At 38.3% G+C, this 21,861-nt stretch overlaps 1 protein-coding gene across 5 annotated transcripts in view; it reads left to right on the top strand.

Moving 5' to 3' along the window:
• Positions 1-21,861, top strand: part of slc12a7b (solute carrier family 12 member 7b) — a 52,536-nt gene that overhangs the window by 16,938 nt on the left and 13,737 nt on the right. For all 5 annotated transcript variants that reach the window (XM_044104493.1, XM_044104496.1, XM_044104492.1 and 2 more), the window contains exons 2-9: positions 12,158-12,249; positions 12,900-13,028; positions 15,516-15,662; positions 18,763-18,817; positions 19,313-19,443; positions 19,665-19,906; positions 19,999-20,210; positions 21,433-21,600. In XM_044104493.1, coding sequence (XP_043960428.1) covers positions 12,158-12,249; positions 12,900-13,028; positions 15,516-15,662; positions 18,763-18,817; positions 19,313-19,443; positions 19,665-19,906; positions 19,999-20,210; positions 21,433-21,600 — 1,176 coding nt within the window. The remainder of the gene's footprint in view (positions 1-12,157; positions 12,250-12,899; positions 13,029-15,515; positions 15,663-18,762; positions 18,818-19,312; positions 19,444-19,664; positions 19,907-19,998; positions 20,211-21,432; positions 21,601-21,861) is intronic.

Genomic DNA, 21,861 nt, shown 5'->3' with positions numbered 1-21,861 from the left:
GCCCTAAGTACGCAGTCAGATGGCTACATTTAAATCTTCAGAGCAGATGAACTTTGTAGAAAGATTCTGTGACCTCTCAGTGGGAAGTATTATCTGAGTTTGTACCGCCTCAAAACATTCATTTGTGACACTGTCGATTTGAACTCCTCATTTATTTTATAAGTCAAGTTGATTATATTGCAGGTTCCACATACTAAACATATTTTACCAGTTAAGCTTATCCTGAGCTTTATGATAGGTTTTTATCCCATATTTGTTAAATTTTCCTACATCCAAGGCAAATATAAATATGGATGGACGCTCCAGTTCCCTAGCTGATGCTTAGCACAAGTCTAGCTTTATGGACAAACAGGAAAATAAATTTCATACCATGCTGGTTGCAACAAGTGGTTGGCGGATCACACCGCCAACCACTTGGACCAATAACAGCTGTTATGCCTGGATTTACCAATATGTCATTTTATTAAGCTTTTTTATTTGAATACTTTATTTATTGTCAGAATAATTGCTATAAAAATAATTGTTTACAACAGTCCTTCTCAAAACATTTTTCTTATTTGTGCAAAAAAAAAGTAACATGTAATACATTTAAATGTATTAATTGTATATCTCCTGTTGTAGATGGGAGATCATATGCTCAGAAACTTAATAATACCTAACAAACATGTTTGTTAGGTATTATTAAAGGCTCTTTGAACTCTACTCTACTTCCTAGAGGCATTGACTTTTACTAATGCTCCTTTTACTTCCTGGTAATCATCTCATGGTTGATGTTTACAGATGGCAGCCAGGATTCAGATGTAAGAGGCGATAAGTAACATTGATCTCACCAGCCTTGACTGATCTGTCTCCACTTGCTCCTACTTATTGTTTTTTTTTTTTCCCCTACATCTCACTTTAAGGAACGCATCTTAAAACACACATATCTCCTTATTTAAAGAAGCGTCCAAAAGAAAGACTTTATAAACCTGCGTTTTGCAGTCAGTTAAGCAGAATTAATGTAGGAAAATTAAAGTTTTTTTCCCCTTGATATATTTCACTTCCTGATTATGGAAAAGAAAGACTGCACTTATTCCCACCGACTGTAAATAATACAGTCTAATTCCTGTTTTTTTTCTATGTGGAGATCTAAATTTACAGAATGAATTGTTTGCTTGTTACCAGTAGAAGGTGCTATAAGTCCTCTTGCTTCTCTTTTTATCCTGCCTAATGTCTGTGTTGCATACTGGGAAATGTTGTACACTTCACAAGTTTAAATAAACTCGATGTTTAATAGGTGCAAAACATCCAGCGGTATACAACCAGTTTCATACCCGACATGAATAAACAAGAACTCTAAGGTATCAAGTGGAGAAGGGCAACCTGAACAGTAGCAGCTGGGTTCAGCAAACAAAACAAATCAAGTCAGTTCATTTGTGCAGAAAGTCCTTGGATTCTAAGACAAAAATGTAGATTAAAAATGCTTAATGTGTAAGCTTTGCTACCTTGTGTAGTCTGCATCACTCTGCAGCACAACCAATCTCTTCAAACATCTGAAATTTAAACAGGAAGTGACCCATTTTTAATTTTAGATTTTACTCTAGCGTTTAATTTACTGTCATTTACATTCTACATTTGAATAAACTCTATAAACATCTGTAATCCAGCCTTTTGTTACTCATTAAGATTGCAAACTCAACAGATTATTGGATTTTTCAGAATAAGAGTTGACTTGCAAAGTGTAGTGTGTTAAAAAATATTTTAAATACATTTATAAATAACCTTTTTCCGATAGTTTTTGGTAAAACTCATTTTGAATTTTAATTTCGATTTGGAGGGTCTTTAATGATGCGTGGTGTTACTAAATCCGTCATCCTGTTGATTTGATAGCTCTGCTTTAAGCTGTGCTTCCACACATCTGTCGGTCTAATCATGGTGGCAACAGATGTTCACTTTGGACACATGGACTCATGAAGCCTGGCAAAGCTTCGAAAGATGTTCGGATTGAACTGATATTCTCAGAGATGTCATTTGTTAGTATCTACCTAAACTGTGTGGATGACTCAGGGTGATGAGTCAACGTTCGTCTCCTTGGTCACCAGCACATCTCACACTGGCAAAGGGCATTCTTATGATGGGCATGTAGCCAGAAGACAGGAAGGGGAAGTGAATCTCCACTCTGTGCTGGCTTTAATGCCATATCCTCCTCAGGCCTCGACATTGCCTCTTGTTTTATAAAAAGTTCAGGATAAGCCTAATCTGGTTAAGTGATTAGTGCCCACTTCACCTGCTCTCTGCCAAACAGATTAAATGGCAACTAAAAAGAACAACAGTGGAGTGCTAGGTTGACCGAGGTAATGACTGTGGCAACGCTTTGTCTGCCGTTGTCATTTATGTTTATGTGGCAGTCTGAAGTGTTTTGCGATAAGGAAATGTAATATCAGATCTGCATACTTGTTAGAAATTGAATGCTTCAGGTTCACTGAGCATTAAATAAATCCTATGAATGACCTTGTGGATCTGATGAATGCTGGTTTTACTGTTGGTTACAAGTAAAGCTGTTTAGGTTGTTTCCCCTGCAGCAAGCTGCTGGTCTAATTGTTTCACTCTGTGACATCTAGGAGGTCTATATGTCTATACTACACTTTTCAGCATCTTTTGCGTTCTCTGCTCCTCCCCTTTCGGTGTGTGTTAACTCTCGCTCGCACAGCTGTGACAATGATCAGAAGCCCAGGGAGCTTGTGTGGAAGGACTGTGTGTGCTCTCACGCGCATGCCTGTCCCTGCAGGTCTGTCGGTGGGAGGGTGAGGGTGCTTTGTGATGCATGGCTGATGTTGCTGACTTTGTCGTCACAGCCACTTTATACTCACACACACACACACACACACCCACACAAACATGGACACAGACTGTCACAGAAATAGCTTATCCTCACATTATCACACAGTGCAGCCAGCTTTCCTGACTTGTGCACGTCAGTAGAAGTATCTTTATACTTTGGACCACCGTTACTGGAGTTCCCCAAGGACCACTGCTAGGACCCTCTCCCCTCCATCCCCCTTTTTTAGCCAGGCTCCTCAGAATGGAGCACAGGGGCAGCTCTCGTCGGAAAGGTACGTTTTCCCCCTTTCATGTAGGCTTTGAGTTGCCCTTTGCTAGTTCCTCAATATTTTAGCTAATAAATTCTAAAAAAGAGGGATGTATGCATTCTGTTCACTTTGAGAATAATTTCAAGAAAGTAGGATTAGTGTCCAAGAATATTTTTCCAACTTTCTGTAATTTACTTAACTGTGTCTAGTCTGGTGTCATGTCTGATAAGTCTCTTCGACATCAGTTCCTCCACTAAAGACAGGATAGCTTTAAAATGAACTGTAGTACCCCGAATGAAATTATAATAAACCATTAAAAGAACAGAGAATGAGATGGCTGGGCTGTTATTTGGACTTGATTTAGTTGGACTTGATTAATTTACGATGTGTGAAAGACTGACCAAATTTCACTTTAAAGTTGTTAGCCAAGCTTTCCAACCAGTTAAAAAAATTTTTAGAAAAAATCGGTTTTTGCATCTTTGCTTCTTCTTTGTTCTTTTTCTATTTTTGTATGTGTTTATTTATTCAATCACTTGTTGTGAGAGTAAAATAAATTTTGGCTGGGAGAGAAACATTCTCTGTTCTTCACCTTTTACATCAACTCTTGGAGTTCGTGGTACAATAAACTAGGATCTAATGTTGCCAGTGTTAGGCAGCTTACTGCGTTGTCACAGTCTGTGGCTTAGTGGTTATAAATAGAGCGTGTGGTCATTTATCACCACGAGAAAGACTGAGCCTAACTATTAGCACATCCCTAATATACCTGCTCTTGTGCTACGCTAAGTGCTGATGAAGTCTGACAGCAACGCCATCTTCTTGGAAATGACAAAACAAGGAACAAATGAAAAAAGCTCATCATCATATTGTCACTAGTAGCGTTTTAGATGCAGCTAAAGAGGAAAGTTTCTTTACTTTGTAGTGATGGGATTTTTAAATCTTTTATGGATTGTAATTAATTGGAACCGTCAGAGTAATATAATCTTGTGTTGCAAAAGAGCTACACATGAAATACTGTCAAATAGAATTAATTTCAGAAATTATTTGTTTCTCAAGATCCTGGAAATATTTTCAGGCAGTGGATTCAGCCTCCTAAATTGAAGTCACTTGCCACTTTGGCAGAATAACATCTTTCAATATCCTTTATGCTGTCTGACAGTGTTATAGTAAATTCTGGAATATTTTTTATATATATATATATATATATATATATTATATATATATATATATATATATATGTATGTATAATTGAGATGCACCAAATAGTCAACCAATTTCTTATTGACTGGCTCTGATCGGTGATCAAAATGTTCCCATTTTGATAATATTTTCCTTCCATTGATGCATAAATTTGGAGAAGCTTGTAAATTCTTCGTTTTCTGTTGGATTTGAATATTCTTCTAGTCAAGCACTGCAGCACAGTTATGTAAATAGAGCAAAGATCCACAATCTTGGTCTTCTCTTCCTCTCATCAGATATACACTTTATTGCTCCAGTTAGTTAATTTATGCAATTTCAAGGGAAACTGGTCAACTGCATAAATATTTCATTCAAATATTCAACGTTTTTAAAGTTGACGAAATTAACAACAAATATTTAATCACGCTATGAACTAAAATGTCTCCAGATTTAAATTGAACAGTTTTTTTTTTTTTTGCATAGTCATTGCTACTTATGCACTGCAGGCTTTTTAGACCAAAAGCACATTTTGAGTAGAGCTTTACAGCACAGGAAATATCTGCCCAACACCTGCAGAAGTAGAGCATGTTAACACCCACACACACAAACACACACACCCTCTCTTAGCTACTTAAGTCCACCTGCATTTATTCAGTAGCAGAAACCAGATTTTAAAAAAAATTATGTAGAAAAGTGCGTCCTGTTAGTTTATGTGTTTTAAATGGTTTTTGTAGAACTTGATGATTACTAGTCTGAGAAATTCAAGGGAAAATATCTCTTTTCTCTTTTCTGGCCCGTCTCTCACTTTAACCTTTGCATGTGTTTGGATGTGAAAGAAGAGAACACATTACCAGGGAAGGTGACCTTAAACAGCAGCATGTTCTCACATTCCTTGTAAATCAGCTGTTTTGCTATTAGTAAGTTCTCAAATGTCAATCTTCCAGGCTTTATACAGAGCATTTATTGAAAGTCAAATATTACACTTGGTACAAAACAAACACAGAAGTGCTGTTAGTCAAGAAAATCTCCATGTGAAGGATGCAAAATGAAACCTCACAGACAGCTGGAATGATGCAGACAAAGCACAGCATCTGTTTAATAGACAAATGTTTTATCATGGCTGCTACTGTATAGAAAACTAGACCAAGTCTCTCAGGACCGTTTGCTACTGCACACACATCAGTCAATGTTTACATCTCCACCTTTAATACTCCAGATCATATGGAAGAGTGTCTAACAGGCATGCTACGCTAGCCTCCCTATCTTTTGGACTCGCATGTCCTTTTGGAAAAGCACATAATCTGCTCCAACAGTCGCTGCATTAATTGCAGCGTTTACCATCAACAGTGGCAGCTGGCACTTTCGCCTTGCTTGGGACACTGATGTGCAAGTGCAACTTAAGGTCACTGTGGGATTTATTGACATGGATGGGACTCGTGGACCACTTGAAATTGTTTTTAGCTTAACAGGGCATAGCACCACAGCTTTGTGTGTGCAGGAGTTTGTTTTTTGTTCTTGGTATTGATGACATCAGAATGCAGATGATGAATCCTAGAAAAGTAAAGGTATAATCCTAGATTGACTTCTTCCAGATGCTATTCGCTACAAGACATTCTGACATTAACTGCATAAATGTTTGAGAAACCAGAAATCTGGTAAGTTTTCAAAAAGATTCAGCCTCCAAAAAAATTATTGTTCAAACAGCACGACCTTCAATTTTCTTCCATATCTGTAAAGGCATCCCATCCTAAACACGAGGAGATGCTGTGGTAAGCTCTTGTATTTGTACTCCTTCGTATAGCACTCTGATAACTTGCTGATGATGTAACCACTATGTAGGCGGGTTTTAAAAACAGTAGCATCACCTGAACTGATTTGATAACAGCAGAGCCTGTTTTAGCACACTGCCTTGTCTCAGAGGAGATTTAGCCACTGTCAGTAAAGGAAATGATTACCTGTGCTGAGTGCCATGTAACTGAGCTAAGCTCTGACTGACAGGCTAAAGGTTAGCTGCATTCCTCCTGCCCAGTAGACATCATCTTTAAATCCGTTCTCTTACCCACCATTATTGGAGAACTGTCTCCTCACTTAATACGGTCTGCAGTCCTGTTCAGATTGTGTCGAAGGGCTGCAAAGTGCAAGGGCGTAATGACATTGTCAGTGATTACTAGCAAGCTAAGCCACTCTCCAAGCCTCTTATTACCCTACAGCTGGATCAAGTGGTAAAAGTTACTCATGAAATGCAGCCGGGCTCATCACAGGCTGCTGTGTTGATACATGGTGGAGGCGTGGTTGGAATTGGTTGGTGTTAAAACTATCGGGAGAAATAAAAAGCATCTTCTTCAATACCTGGGATACAGTTTTTACATGAAATCTGAATGCAGTATTTTCCAAATTATTTGTATTGATTTATTAAATCAGATGTATTCAGAGAAAGATGAGTTATGTTGGTACTCCAGTTGGGCATTTTTCCTCCTGCTTTTTTTGAGGTAGATCACTATTATTTATCGTAATAGTAGAAGTCCAGCAAATGTGCCAAAATTTGCTGCACTATCCCTCCCACAGACCCCAAATATAGTAAGTACAATAAAAGCAAATTTTGCCTCGAAATTGCCTCGAAGTGTGCATGTGGTAAATGTACTTACTAAAATGAATGGAAGTCGGTTCAAAGTTTTCAGTTGGATGGAAGTACAAGCATGTTGGATGTGTGTACATGGTTGTCTGTCCTGTGTGCGTCTATGTTGCCATGTCCAGGCTGTAATCTAGCTTTCACCCAATGATGTGAATGTTTGAGTGGCAAATTGAATTGTATAGAGTTGCCATTTGGTTCTCCTGTGTCTCTGATTGAACGTCAGATTAACAGTTTATTATAGAGGACAGATCCTACAAAAATGGCAATAAATAAACTCATTCTGTATTTATTCATTTTATATTTATTGTAACTTTTTTTACAAAATCATGCATAGACTTATTTTGTCTTGTAAGATTCCCCCTTTTTATGTTCTACTCTCCTGTTTTCCCCTTGAAATAGATAAATATTTCAACCTAGAAAGGCTCACGGAAAAAGATCTGATTAAAGAAGTTTTTTGAACATGAATTAATTTAGATTTGGCGCTCAGACATGTAATGGAAAAATTTACAATCCTCTCCTCATCCCTTTTCTGCTTTAGATTATCTGCATAGTCTTATCATGAGATTGGTTAAGCTGCTATTACATAGACCGCTACAGTGTCATAATACAGCAGGGGAGAGGTCCTTGATCCTGGAGACTGTTACTTCCCCAGAACTTATCTGCCCTCTTTAGCATTAAAGAACAACCTCCTTTTCTCAACAATAGGCAAATGGCAAGGCCATCTGTGTTGGGCTCCACAGAATCCCTGGTCCATAACAATCAAGGGTTCACACCTATATTCCAATCACGTGTCTCTTCTCTGACCAGAACCTATGAAAGGAAGCCAAATCCACTCAGTCAGAACAGACTCGACAGACTCCTTTGACTGTATTTCTGTTCTCACCTTGCAAGGTCTTAATAAATTTCTTATGACAGAGCCCAGCAGAAGACATGAGCACTGTGAATTGCAATACACACGAATGAATTGCTTGAGATAAAGTTGATATACATCTCACCCATCAAAGAGTTTGTTGTGTCCGAGGCCAAAATACAGGGAGATTAGTTGAAGAATGAGGGAAAGAGATGCAGGAGGATGAAGGCTAGGGGTGGAGAAAGAGAAGGATGTGAAGCTGGGAGATAAAATCCAGCTGAGAGATGACGGCCAGCTGAGGAGAAGAACAGAATATGGACCAAACAGGAAAACAAGTGCAAGAAAAAGAGGAGAAGCTGGGAGATGAAGGCTAGCCATTGAACACAATGACTTCTAGCCGCAGGATGAAGGCAGACTGTGCAAGGCTGGGAGATGATGACCAGTGAAGGCCGAAGCTGAGAGAAATTTCTTTGGATCTAAAGAGCATTAAAGGGGAACAAGGAACCGAGTGCCCAGGTCAGCGGCCACTTCTGTGTGCAGGATGAGAGGGGGGAGGACTGGGATCCTCCAGGAAGAGGATCAGAGAACAGCTGATAGGCGTGGCCCAAAGCTGATATGCTACAGCTGGGGCATGAGGTCAGTCTTCCTGTTTGATTTTACAACTACGCATCAATATTCAGCATATTAATTACTTTATTGTGCTTTTTTTTTCCCCCAACAATTTTGGCAAAATCTTACTTGATTTGTGTTTCAGTCTCAAAACAGAGCTAACTAACTCTATAGGAACTTGCATTAAAATCATTTTATTGACATTACTTTATGCAAGTGTTAATATCACATTTAGGATAACATGCACAATTTTGCAGCTTAGTTCAATAAAATGTTACTTCACACAAAACCTGGCTTTTTGTTGTTTACCTTTCAGTTCAAAGCTCATGTCAGGTCATCCTAAACAAAACAATTTTGACTTGAAATAGTTTTTAATAGACTTAAGAATTATTAGCTCATGCAACAGTGAAACGTGAGCTGCATAAAATACAGTTGCCAATATCAACATAGTGATGTGCACAGCAATCCTGTTAATGCAAAGACTGTATTATATAATTCCTGACTGTCAGGATAAGTCTGTTTTGATTGAACGAAGGTTCCTGGGGTTTTCTTTTATCCAGAACACATAACGATGTATTTACCTTCATATAAACAACACAATTCCCACTGTGTATGCCTCAAAGCCTCTTAGATGATCAAAATGAGCAAACCAAAACACACAAACTGTGGCAGAGATGTATTTAGATCAGGACAAAAGCTATTTTCTCCCTTCATATGAAGTGTTTAAATTGATTTCTGCTGAACTCTCATGGTCCTACTTCCCTGAAGTCAGGGATTTCCCTTAATCCCAAGGCTTTCATTTGATAGATAAAACGGATAAAGTGAAAGTATAAAGAACTCTGGTAGCTAAGTTGCTTGAGTCGCTCAGTAACACTAATCTGGGTGAAAACTGAGCTGCATTATATGTCAGAATGTAATTGTCAATATGAATGTGCAGTATTTTAACTGTAAAGTAATGCTGGACATTTGAAAGGCTATAATATTTCAGGCATCATGCTTTTAAAATCTAATTAGATGGAGTTTCTTTACCACACTGCAGAAAAATATGGAATTCATGTCATTTGAACTGTGATGATAATGAGTTGAATACCTTCTCCATACCTTCACCACTCTCTTTCTAGGCACTTTTTTCGGGTATCAGTAAAGCTAGCAGTTCCTTTCTGCATTAGACAGCTTGCAATCTGAGTGATCTGATATTGTCTCAAGAAATTACAGTGAACAGTATTAACAATAATTACTACTGTTATTATTGTTAGAGCTATTATCTTTGAATCTGGAAGATGTGTATCAGTGCTGATGTGTGCAGCTGTTTTCCTGCATAGTTATGATTCACATAAAATTTATCAGCAAAGGCTCAAATGCATTCTGGTGTGATAAAACCACTACTTCTCCATTAGATAACTCTTTACAGCCAAAATATAAACAGTATTTCCATCTGTGTAAGGTTTAGTTAACAGTGGATTTACTCACCATATGAACTACATTTTCCTTCCTTGTTTCTGTTGTTTTTTTGAAATGTAGATCACCCTGTGAAGTTGATCCATTCTTGCTCTTGTGAGTTTATTCCTGCTTCATCTCTTAGCTTCTCTGCTTCAGAATACATTAAAGATGTGTTGTTGTTCTTGTTGTATCAGCCTTCCAGACCACTCAGGTCTTCTGGTTCTGGTTTTGCTCTGCATCCAGTGCCAGAACCAAACATGCAGAAGCAGCATTCAGCATCTATGCACCACAAACTATCAGGAAACTGCAAGAAAGCTGAACCACTGGGTTGATTTAAATCGAGACTTAAAACCCGCCTTAGAGTTGCCTTAGATTAGTAATAAGTGAAACATTGATCAACATGTTTGGTGTGCATTTGCTTGATGATTTTTGCCAGTTTACAAAATGTAATTTTAATTGCTTGTTTCATAATTGATATTTTAAACAAATGAGCTTCACTTTCATTCCATTTTCTCTCTATTTTTATTGCACAGTTATTCATGTCTGCCATTTGTCAGCATCTTCACCCATGTTTTGTTCCTCTTTGCTTCCATTTAGTGCCCATAAAACACATTGTAAATCATTGAATGTTTGTTCTCTGGAAGTTTATGTCTGCACATTTTATTATAACCTTTGTTGCGGGACGACAATGGCTTCAGATTTGTTTTACTTCTTTTGAAACTAAAAAGGCATTTTGATGTATTCGAGTGGAGCATAAGTCAATTTTCTTCCTTTATTTGTATTCATTGTTTGTGATTTGTTTTATGCTGCTGCCTATCATTGCCAGATCTCCCTTAACATTAGATTCTTAATCTCCTTGGAGACGACATGGGTAAATCAAGGTTAAATAAATAAAAAATATATCTCTACATGGAAACTGGGAAAAGTTTCCATGTAGAGAAACTTTACATGTCAAGCTTGTTCATTTCAGAAAAGTTTTTTTTTACATTTAAAATCCACAAACTGAAGCTTATGTGTTGTAGTCGAAGCCTCACTGGTGTGCCGCCCATGAGGACATGCCAGTCTGGGTGATTCTTCATGTTGTCAATATCAGAAACCGCGATATATTTTGTTGTCAAGTGTTAAGCAATTTTTTTTAATTTTTTTATTTTTTTTCCCCTCCAGGGGGTCTTTTGTGGGCTCTAGTGTCCCTTATATGACAGTAGGCTGACAGGAAAGGGGGAAGGAGGGGAGGGAAGACATGCGGCAAATGTCAGTCGGGTCCGGGAATCGAACCCGCGACGGCCGCGTTGAGGACTCAAGGCCTCCAAATGTGGGTTGCGCTATCCTCTACGCCACCACAGCACGCCCCGAGTGTTGAGCAATTTTAAAAGGAATTTTTTAAATGACTTTTCTCTAAAATAAGCATTGTAGTTATTTTTTTAATTTTTTATTTATTAGCTATGTTTAGCATACTGAATGGAGCAAGTCAAAGTAAGACAACATGCTAGTGATGCCCCACACTGACAGCATTTGGGTTAACATTAGCATTTTGGCACTTATACACTAATGTTTGAATACTGAATGGATTGAGTTCATGTTGGCCTTCAAACATTAATACTCCACCTTCTATTGACTACATTGTAGCTTACTTTAGCATTGTTGCTCATTTTTAGGAGCAGAATGCTGGGTTTCTATCGACTTGCACACTTTGGCAGGCCCCTTTTAAATTTTTTCAAAAATCTTCTTCTTCTTCTTCTTATTTATTATTATCAATGTTATTATTATCATCATTACTTCTACTCACTTTCTTATTACTACAACTACAGTGGACTCTGGAGATTCATGGAGTTTGTGGAGGTTTTTTTGTTGAGAATATGTAATATTTTTATTTTTATGCAACCTGGGAAGCTGTAATACCTAGGTGCAAATTTACTTGACATGCTATTGGCTGGCATTTTCAAAGTAGCCAATCCCATCCAGGAACTTTACTCATTTTCCTTTGTGCTGATTGGCTGTTCCCCCAAGAGTGGAGGTATGGAAGATTTGTAGGTACTGTCTTCTGTGGTGGTCCTGGGACAGTTTATACTGTATGTTAATGGATATTAAGACATATTTGGTGTCTTAACTGTTAAAATAGATGGACATAGGCGTTCTTAGAGGAGATCTCAAGTATTCGGGGGGTTGAGAGCGATTGAGCTGGGTTATAGTGAAACGCATTAAGAGGTTGATATTACTAGCACTGTATCATTTCGGTCCATTTACTTGTTAGTCTGTATGGAAGAGCTATATCTGACCCTGTCTGCTTTTTCAGATTGAACTGAACCATTTCCTGTATATGACCCACATCATTTATGACAGACTGCTTTGGTTGTTAACTTCCACTCCGTTTTCTTCCCCCAGGCGATGGCGTCCCAAAGGAAAACAGTCCCTTCATCAACAACTCTGAAAATGACAAGAACAATTATGATGGCACCAACATGGCACTGTTTGAGGTAATTCTAACATTATTTCTCACCAGTATTACTTGTTTAGAAGTCCGTCACTGGTCGGGATGTTCAGAGAAAAGCTTATGTGTTGGTAAACACCAAAATGTGAGAGATTATTAAATCCTTAGCCTGAAAAAGCTCCATGTTGGAAGCCTATTTTGCTGCTAAAACTGAATGCATTTTCATCCATGAAGCCATTCTTCTGAAACACCAATACTTTGCTCAACAGGGTAGAAAGTTTTACAATAGAGCTTGTCCGTTTTTTAATGTTGAGTGAGCTGAAGCTTTGCCAGGTGTGTTTGAGTGCCATGTGGCAGCCTGGCTGTCCTGTGGTCACTGCATGGAGGAACCACTGTGCTCTCTGTTTTCTCCACCCTGTGTGAAGCCGATCCAGCTGGGCTATTTCAAGACGCTTTGAACAAACGGGGAAACCAAATATTGTAATGTTCTGTAGTAATGTCCTCCTGCAGGATTTCATTTTTCTCTCAAATTATTGCTACTCTATATTTAAAGGCAAGTACAAGAAAGGCATCCAGAACAAGTTAAAGACTTGGACTGAACTTAACTCTTGTTTTCCAAATAGGTTATATGTATCTTCTTCTAGAAGTGAGCGAGTTGAAAAGGTAATGAGTGATTTTTACACTGTCTTATTGCAGGAGGAGATGGACAGGCACCCCATGGTGTCATCCCTTCTTGATAAACTGGCAAACTACACCAATCTCTCTCAAGGAGCTCTTGAGCACGAGGAAGCTGATGAAGAGAGTTCCAAGAAGAAAACTGTTAAGGTAAAGCAGACACAGTCCATACAGGCGCTTCTAGCTTTGGTTGACATGGTTGCATACAATTTCATTTTAACAGTCGTTCTTTTAAATCTGCTGAACAGTGGTTGCGTAACGGGGTCTTTGACCCACGAAGCCGAGCTGTTGCTTTTAATCTCCCATCTTCCTCCGGTTCTAAACTTGTCCCCCATTAAACCGTCTTTGGACGTTCTCTGTTTATTAATACGGTATTACATTTTAATGGATGGTTTTTATTTATTTTGATTCAGAGGGAGTCGAGTTTTATCAGGACATCACTTAATACAAAAATGGACATCTGCAGCACTCTTCTATGCATTTATTCACCATTATCCTTAGTTCATTTTTCAGGTTTTTCCTTTTGGATTGTTCATTCTTTACGTCTGAACGTTTTAGGATCAAAACTGTTTGACCGTTTTGCCGCAAAGCTTACGGATGCTTTTCTAACCACAGCCCCAGTCCCTTGTCAGTTTCCCCATCACGTCCCCTGCATAGAAATCGGCCTTGGCCACCTCCCACTGGCTCCCAGAAAGCCTTGAAGTGACTGGAAGAAGTAGATGAGTTCATGAAGCAGATACCTCAGTCGCCCCTCTTCGTCTGGAATAGCTAGTGACTATAACTCCACTCATGTGAGGTGAATTCTGCTCTGTTTTGGGTTTTTCTTTTTGCACGTTGTTGCAGAACAGTTTTTTTGTGAGGATTGTTGAACTTTCTGAATCGAAGGGATAGAGACTTTGTGGAGCTTTTGTTTCTGACTGGAAGCTAAAGAGTTCTATGTTAATGGTTCCCTTGTCATTTACATGTAAGTCTAATTTTTGTTTGGGTTATAGTTTGATATTAAAAATCCTTTTAGGACTAGTGTCCTATTAAACACCAGTCAGCTTAATTATGCAATTACATCTGATGCACTTTCAGTTGGAGACTGAATTGAAATGAAAATTGCATTTCAGTTAATCTCATTGTCAAGAAATATGAAAATCTTTTTTAGTTCAAGGATTTACTTTTTGATGGTTTTGGGTTATTAATAATTACAAGCTGAAATTAATTTCCCAGAAAACTAGAACATTACATAACCAATAAAAAATATATATATATTTGAAATGTTGTGAACATAATATGGCCTTCACAGTCATGGGAAGGCTGCTGACTTAACATCTGTCCTCCACCAGCAGGATGAGCCCTGAAAGGCTGTTCTTAAAGGTGCTGGCTGTTCCGATTGCCAAATCCTGGTTTATTCATGACAAGTTGATGGAAGGAAAAAGTGTGCAGCAGCAGGGATAAAATTGGAGATTTTTTTTTTCTTTTTTTTTTTTTTTTAAGCAAAGCTCATTCCAGAGAGTAGAGGGGAAGTCACATGGTGTGTTTGGTAGCTAGAGAACTTCAAGAGCCTCCACCCACAGCTGTATCCATGAACCACAGCTGTTGCATTCTTAAACCCATGCACAGCATCAGATGCATCTTAATGAAGTAAAACGCTGCTGTTCAGTGGTAAAAGGGAAAATAAGGATTGACTTTGAAAATTAAATTCCGGAATCTGGATTAATTGTGTAGAGCCGCATGAGTCCTATCTGCCTGAGTTCAAGTTTCCACAGTCCAGAGAATTATAAAGTAAAAGTACTTTATTATTGTACTTAAGTAGATTTTTCAGGCATATGTATCGTACTTTACTTGAGCTGTTATCTTTTTGAGGACTTTTTACTTTTACTCCATACAGGTGAAGAAAAAAAAATCAGCATTTTCTACTTCTTATGTTTCGTCTTGTTTCTTCCATAATGAAAAAAATTACAGAAAAAAAATATAGTTATAGTGTCTATAATTCACGGTTCAGTTGGATGCAACCAAAGCAAAGCAGAAGAAGGAGAACACACTGTGGCATGAGAAAAATAATGGAGACTTTAACCCGAGTATCATCGCAAACAACAGATGAAGACATTCAGAGGCGAAATCTATTCCCCCTCTGTGGACTTATTTTAAAAAATCCTGTTGTTGGCTCAAAGAACGATTAGTGATGAATGCATTGTGTTTTCTGCAAACTAAATTATCCTGGTTGAGATTTTGTTTGAAGAAAAATTTGACCATATTGATATTTTACCAACTCAGTCTATGTTGTCAGCAAAATAAACAAATAATGTATTTTTTATGACTAGAACTTGCATATTTTAGACTTATCCAAAGTCATTTTCTATTCTTGAAGGTGAAAATTACTTTTTACTTTTTGTAAAAAAAAAAAATAAAAAAGTACTTTTCATGGCAAAACTTGTAATTTTTCTTTTTGCTAGAATATTTTTTCCACACAAGTATTTGTACGTCTGCTTACCTCAGTGACGACTTTGGCATCCATGTCATGTGCTGGCGCTCCCCACGCTGCCAAAAATACCACATATCCTTTTTCATTGATTGTATGTGAGAAACTGAATTGTGGGTTTTCTGTTGGCTGTAATCATTAGAAGTATAACCCTCCCTCATCTTCTGCAGAGCCCTCAGATGGGAACCTTCATGGGTGTCTACCTCCCTTGCCTCCAGAACATTCTGGGGGTCATCCTGTTTCTGCGCCTTACCTGGATTGTCGGCACAGCCGGCATCTTGGAATCCCTGGCGATCGTGGGCTTGTGCTGCTCATGCGTGAGTATTTAATCACTGTGATCGACAAGAGCCTGGTCTGACTCTTGACATGGAAATCATCTGTTCTTTCATGAGGGATTTGCAAATAAAGTCCTTAGGGTGGTGATTGGGGAAAAAAACTCATTCGGTGAAATCACTCATCCTGAGTACAGTAAGACACGAGTTGGACTTCCTGTTTCTCCAACATGCACTCCTTGTCTTTGTAGATTTCGCCACCTTGACGTCTAAATCTGTCCATCTGGAAAATGTCAGAAACCCAGAGACACCCACACAATGCCTATATTTGGCTGTCCCACTGCAGGCTGTGGATTATTCCAGATTAATCATGGAAAGTACAAACCTGAAACAATGACTGTAATCTCAGTGACACACTTTAGGGCTGATAATGAAATTCTCTTCTGGGATCTCCAGCACCACCAGTGAAAATGATTCTTAATCAAGAAGCCGGCGTTCATTATCCCTTCCACTACTGAAAACACTTTGACCAGTCGTTTCCCGTTACACTCAGTTTACTTCATTGGCCAGCATCTTATTGCTGCACATTTCTGTTGGATGTCATGGCTCCTGGTCTAGTCTGACTGAACCTCCACTCCCTTATTAAAACTCAACCAGAGTGCGTTAGCAGGGTTAACCCTACCTTACATCCCTGCTGTTATGTAAGAAAGTCAGCTGAGCTTAGTCGAACAGATTAACGTTCAGTTTCACTGCTTAAATCACATCTGACTTTGCACTAATAGCTCTGCATCAGCGGCCTTCTTATAGGTCTCATCCTACAGACATGACATGCAGAAGAGTGTAATCTAAACCCAGCTGCGTGCTTCTCCTGAAAACACGATGAAAGCTCTTTCACATTACATTAACAGCAGTTTGGCTTCATATCTGTTCCAACAATATATATATATATATATATATTATTTTTTTTTATCTTGTCTGATTCTTCTCCCATTTTAGAATTCTTATCTTCAAATTTAAAGCACTCTATTCTTTTGACTTCATCAAACTCAAAAGTTTTGTAAAGGGATATTCATTTGAGAATTTTTTTATTCTTTTTAAATCAATTTCAAAATCTTAAAATTAAATCCATAAGGGGCACCAATTACATTTGACATGTCATCACAGAAAACTTCAAAGTTAATACTCTAAACCTAGCATGCATCCTTAGTCGTACTACAGTTTTTTTCCCCCCTTCTTGTTTACTTTGTTTTCCTTTTTAAAAAGCTCTTTTCATACAACACAAAATATTTCACACAAGACAAAAACAGGAGGGAATGGAAAAACAACATGAACAGACAAAAATAAATCATTTGGTAACCGCAGCCAGCTCTTGAACATATTGTACAAAAGACGTTTTGCTAACAGAAGCAATTTTGGCTTTAAGAACTGAGGAAACAGAACTGAAAAAAATAATATGGACTAACAATCATTTTAAGGGGAGTGGATTCTAAAATCTACATAAGAGAGAACCATACAGGACTTTAAAATGCATATAACATCAAAATAAAAGAGCAATAAAATTACAGATGTAATTCATTTACTGAGATGAGAAATAAACAGTTTGTAAAACTGAAAGTTAGATAAAAGCCAAACTAAAAGGACACGTCATAAGTAGGGGTGCATTGATTGAGTTTTTGTTTTTTTTGGCAGATCACCGATTTTTAAAAAGCATTTGCTTCTGATTTAGGCAAATGCAGGTTCTTTTTCTGTCTTTTTTTTCTCTGAAAAGATGTTTGATAAGTTCCTAAGTAGACGACTGAGGTCTACTTAGGAACTATTGTTAAAAGTGCATGTGCAAACATGTCAGACAGCCTCTCTCATGGCCCAGTAAAAGAGGCTGATTTTCAGACCTTAGAGGAGGTATATAAGATCGGCTGATCACCCAAAATAAGGAGACATTGTCGTCTCAACTGCTATCAGCTCATAAACCTGTACACTGTGCTATGAATAACATGTAATGAGTTAGGACTTAAAGATGGATTCATTTGTATTAATCCTCATTTTAAATCCAGGATGCCATTTTTTTTTTATTTCCAGTCATTTTGATTCCTCTCCTCTCTATTCCTTTGTGATATCAGGAGAACGTGAATTGCAATGTTGTTGCTCAAAGGGTTGATTGAGTGACTGTAGTAGTGATGGTGTTGATTGCAATTAATCCATATTTCCATGACTTTTCCGCCTTTAGAATTTCTCCACAATTTTTCTTTTTGTGTGACACTTTGAAATCTCCTCAGGAAAACAAATAACATTTTACTTATGATAACCCATCAAAGATCCCATCAGCACAGTTCATTACAAATGCAATTTTTTTTGTCATTCGTATTATATTTCTTCACTTTTTTCAACCTCTCAACATAGGTTTTAAAATAAATGTAGTCAATTTTGCATTTAAAGTTACATTGTTAGAAACTTTAGTCTTCCAACAATAACTTTTTTAATAGAGCTTGTCTGTCTGAGTTTTAAAGTAATCAACCCAACAGTTGGAGGAGATTTCAGGAGTGAAAAAGTGCTTTCTAGAGCACGACTGTCAGTCGCTCTGCTCAAATAAAAGCTGCTGGATAGCTGCTTAGGATTTCAGTGGAAACTGTGAGCTGATTGGTTTTAGTCCAACGTGTCGGTCACTTTAAACCGGACATCCAGCAAAGGACAAGCGGTTTATATTTGTTGTGTCCTTGTCTCTGCTCCTCCTCTCTTCTTCTTTGTCCTCTTTTTGTCCTTTCCTTCATGATCCACTTTTCTCTTTTATTTCAGTTTGATGCATTTTTCCCACCTTTTGTCTTCCCACCAGTCTCACTTCATCCCTCTCTTGTTGTCCTGACCTTCCTGTCATCCGGAATGTACTGTTAGGTAACAGGCTAATGTAGCGCAAGCGCCTGGGAACCATTCATGAGACTAAATGCCATATTAATTCCTTTGTTTCAATAAGCTGGAAAATTCACTGAAACAAAAAGAATAGAAGCCATGAAGGTCTTTCTTTATATTTTTATGTTAATACAGCATGGAGAAGGTTTTTGCAGCTTGAAAATAATTAATGAATGCCAAACACAAAAAAAAGTTTCAACCTTGACAATTTGTTCTGAAATGTTTTCTCTTCCTTTTGCCACAGACGATGCTAACAGCAATATCCATGAGTGCTGTTGCTACCAATGGTGTCGTACCAGGTAGAATGATTTTTATTATTATGACGTTTGGGCGTGTTTTTTTTTTTTGTTTTGTTTTGTTTTTGGGTTTTTTTATTATCCATTTTGATGTTGCAAGTGTGATATACAAGTACTGTTTTCTTTTAAAGACTTTTTTTTTTTTTTTTTTTACATCTTTCTGATTCTTCTGACTTCGTTCTAATCATATCACCAATCAGAAAATTGTCCATTGATCTTATCTACTTCTGCAAAGGTCTGAAAATCAGCCCAGGTCATGTCTGTATGTGCGTGGTTTATAACAGTCTAAAAATGCTGCCAAATTAACTGCTTTGATGCTGTATTTAGCAATTGCTTAGACAAAAATAAGCTAAAATCGGAATCGGCAGGTATGGCTTATGAAGATGTATGATTAGCCAGAAAACTGTGATCAGTGCACTAATGTTCTTCAGTTTATTTATTTTTTGTGCTTCTCTTCCTGATTGAAACCTAAAAGTCGCTGTCATTGCTGTGCTGCAGCTGGAGGCTCTTACTACATGATCTCCAGATCTCTGGGTCCAGAGTTCGGCGGAGCAGTCGGTCTCTGTTTCTACCTCGGAACGACCTTTGCAGGCGCCATGTACATCCTGGGTACCATTGAGATTCTGCTGGTGAGGGGAAGCCTGTTTTTACTTGGACTATGTCTATTTATCAACCTACATTTAGATTAGTTCCTCATCTACCATCAAATATCAAGGAATTCTGCCAACTTTGGAGGTTTTCATTATGTTTAGAACTGAGTGTTTATCAGACTTACCAAAAGGGAACTGAGATGTGTTCTCCTTTGTCCACTTAGTAGATTTAAAACCTGTCTCTTTCTTCTCTTCTCCAGACCTATATTGTGCCTCAAGCAGCCATCTTTACTGCAGAGCGAAAGGAAGATGAACTCAGCGCCCTGCTCAACAACATGCGTATCTATGGCACTTTGTGCCTTTCGCTCATGGCAATAGTTGTCTTTGTAGGGGTCAAATATGTCAACAAACTGGCCCTGGTTTTCCTGGCTTGTGTGATTCTCTCCATCATTTCCATCTACGCCGGAGTCATCAAGTCCAGTTTTGATCCACCGGATTTTCCGTGAGTTCCGTGAGTTTATTACTGCAGGCTAGTAATAGCCTGCAGGCCTTTTATTACTGTATTACGTGCAACTTCTCTCTTTTTGCACACAGTGTCTGCATGTTGGGGAATCGAACACTACGAAACCTTCGTTTTGACAAGTGTCTGAAGACTGAAATCGTAAACAACACCACAGTCTCCACCCAGCTGTGGCGTTTGTTCTGTGATGGGCCTGCACTTAATTCCACCTGCAACGAGTATTTTGTGAACAACAACCTGACACTAATTCAAGGCATCCCTGGTCTGGCCAGTGGGGTCATCTCAGGTGGGTCCATCATATATCGTCTATGGACTATAGACTAGATGAGATTATCTGGGTGTATAATCCATTTAGGAGAATTTCTCCTTGATTTCTCAAATGAGGTGGCGATCACTGCTTTCAAGTGTAATGAAGACACTGACTGCTCAAAAGCACAGTGTGAAACTGTGACTTTATATGTTTAATTCCATATCCCAGCTGCCTCAACTGATGGTTTTACCTCAGCTCTATAAACTAAAAGCTAGTAAAACACTCCCCTCTAGTGGCATCTGTGGAATAAAAGAATCATTATTATTTTGTAATCCAGCAGTGCCTAAAAAATGAAGAGACATGGACATGTATGAACATGCATGTTGGATCTCTGCACAAACAACTCTGCTATCTTGAGTCAGCTCAGGTATGAAACATTGAGCCAGCTCTGTGCATGGCTCAATGTTGTGAAACTTCAGGCTGAAAGAAACAGGTTTTTCTGCCAACTGTTAGAAACAAGTTTTCCTGCCAACTGTCAGCACAAATACATTCCCTGCATAGTTTGTAACAAACTAGGACAAGCATGTGCAGGTGCTGGGTGATTCCATATGTAATCGTTGTTCTCACCCTGCTTATGTAGCTTGCTCTTAACCTTTTCTTCCCTAAAAAATATTCATATTTTGCTGATTCATTATTTTAATGTAGCTTGGATCTGCTGTAAATTTACTGAGCCAGCAAAACGTCTTTGGCTGGCTCAGCCAAACGAGCCATCCAAAATCAGATAATTTATCTTAAAAAAATTATTAATATTTTGTTTGAAAAAAAGAAAAAATATTGCTCTTAAATCAGTCGGTCTCATAATCAGCCTAGAGAGTAAATACTTTCCTTATCAAATAGGAAGTTTTTGGGAGTCATCAATCAAAATGTAAAAAAACATGTTTCTTTAAATCTTCATAGAGACACTCTTACGCTCCTTGAGTGTACCAGAAATGACAGTGAATCACGTTAGCCTTCATAGCTCAGGCTGTCTGATGTTTTCTTGTTCAGCTATTATTCTGGAGTCACTTTCACAATGCACAGCATCTTCACACAAAGCTGAATATTAGCTGCAATTTATCCAACATTTCTGATTAAGTGTGCTTCAATTGATTTAGCACAATCTCAAAATCAAATGCTTCAAATACCAACGGTCCATGTAGACGTAATTACTACATCACACGTTAGGTCTTGCTGGTACTCATTTCTGTGTCTGTTGCAGAAAACATGTGGTCGGCGTATGGTCCACTTGGCATGTTGGTCGAAAACAAGAGGCTGCCATCCGTGGGAGGCATCGACCCTGCCAAGGACATCTACCTCCCCTATGTCGTCAACGACATCAGCACCTTCTTCACGTTGCTGGTTGGAATCTACTTCCCCTCAGTCACTGGTGAGACTGCCGTTCAAACCACACATCTACATACATTATAATGGCGACTGGTGGGAACTGCTAACTACGGGTCGTTAGGCTAACCCCAAAGCGCTAATCATAAATAATAGGTCCACTAACACTAAAGTGCTACAACAACGTATTTAGAGGAAGCTAATGCTGAAGTGCTAAAACACCGACTTCAACCATGCTGACTCTCACCATGTGTCAATGACAAAACGTGTTGCAACATAGTATATCGCCCTCAAAAGGCTCAAATTT

The sequence above is a fragment of the Gambusia affinis genome, linkage group LG21 (genome assembly GCF_019740435.1).
Source record: "Gambusia affinis linkage group LG21, SWU_Gaff_1.0, whole genome shotgun sequence".
In the NCBI taxonomy this organism is placed as follows: Eukaryota; Metazoa; Chordata; class Actinopteri; order Cyprinodontiformes; family Poeciliidae; genus Gambusia; species Gambusia affinis.
The sequence above is the reverse complement of the archived record's forward strand: the minus strand, read 5'-3'. Positions and strand labels throughout refer to the sequence as shown.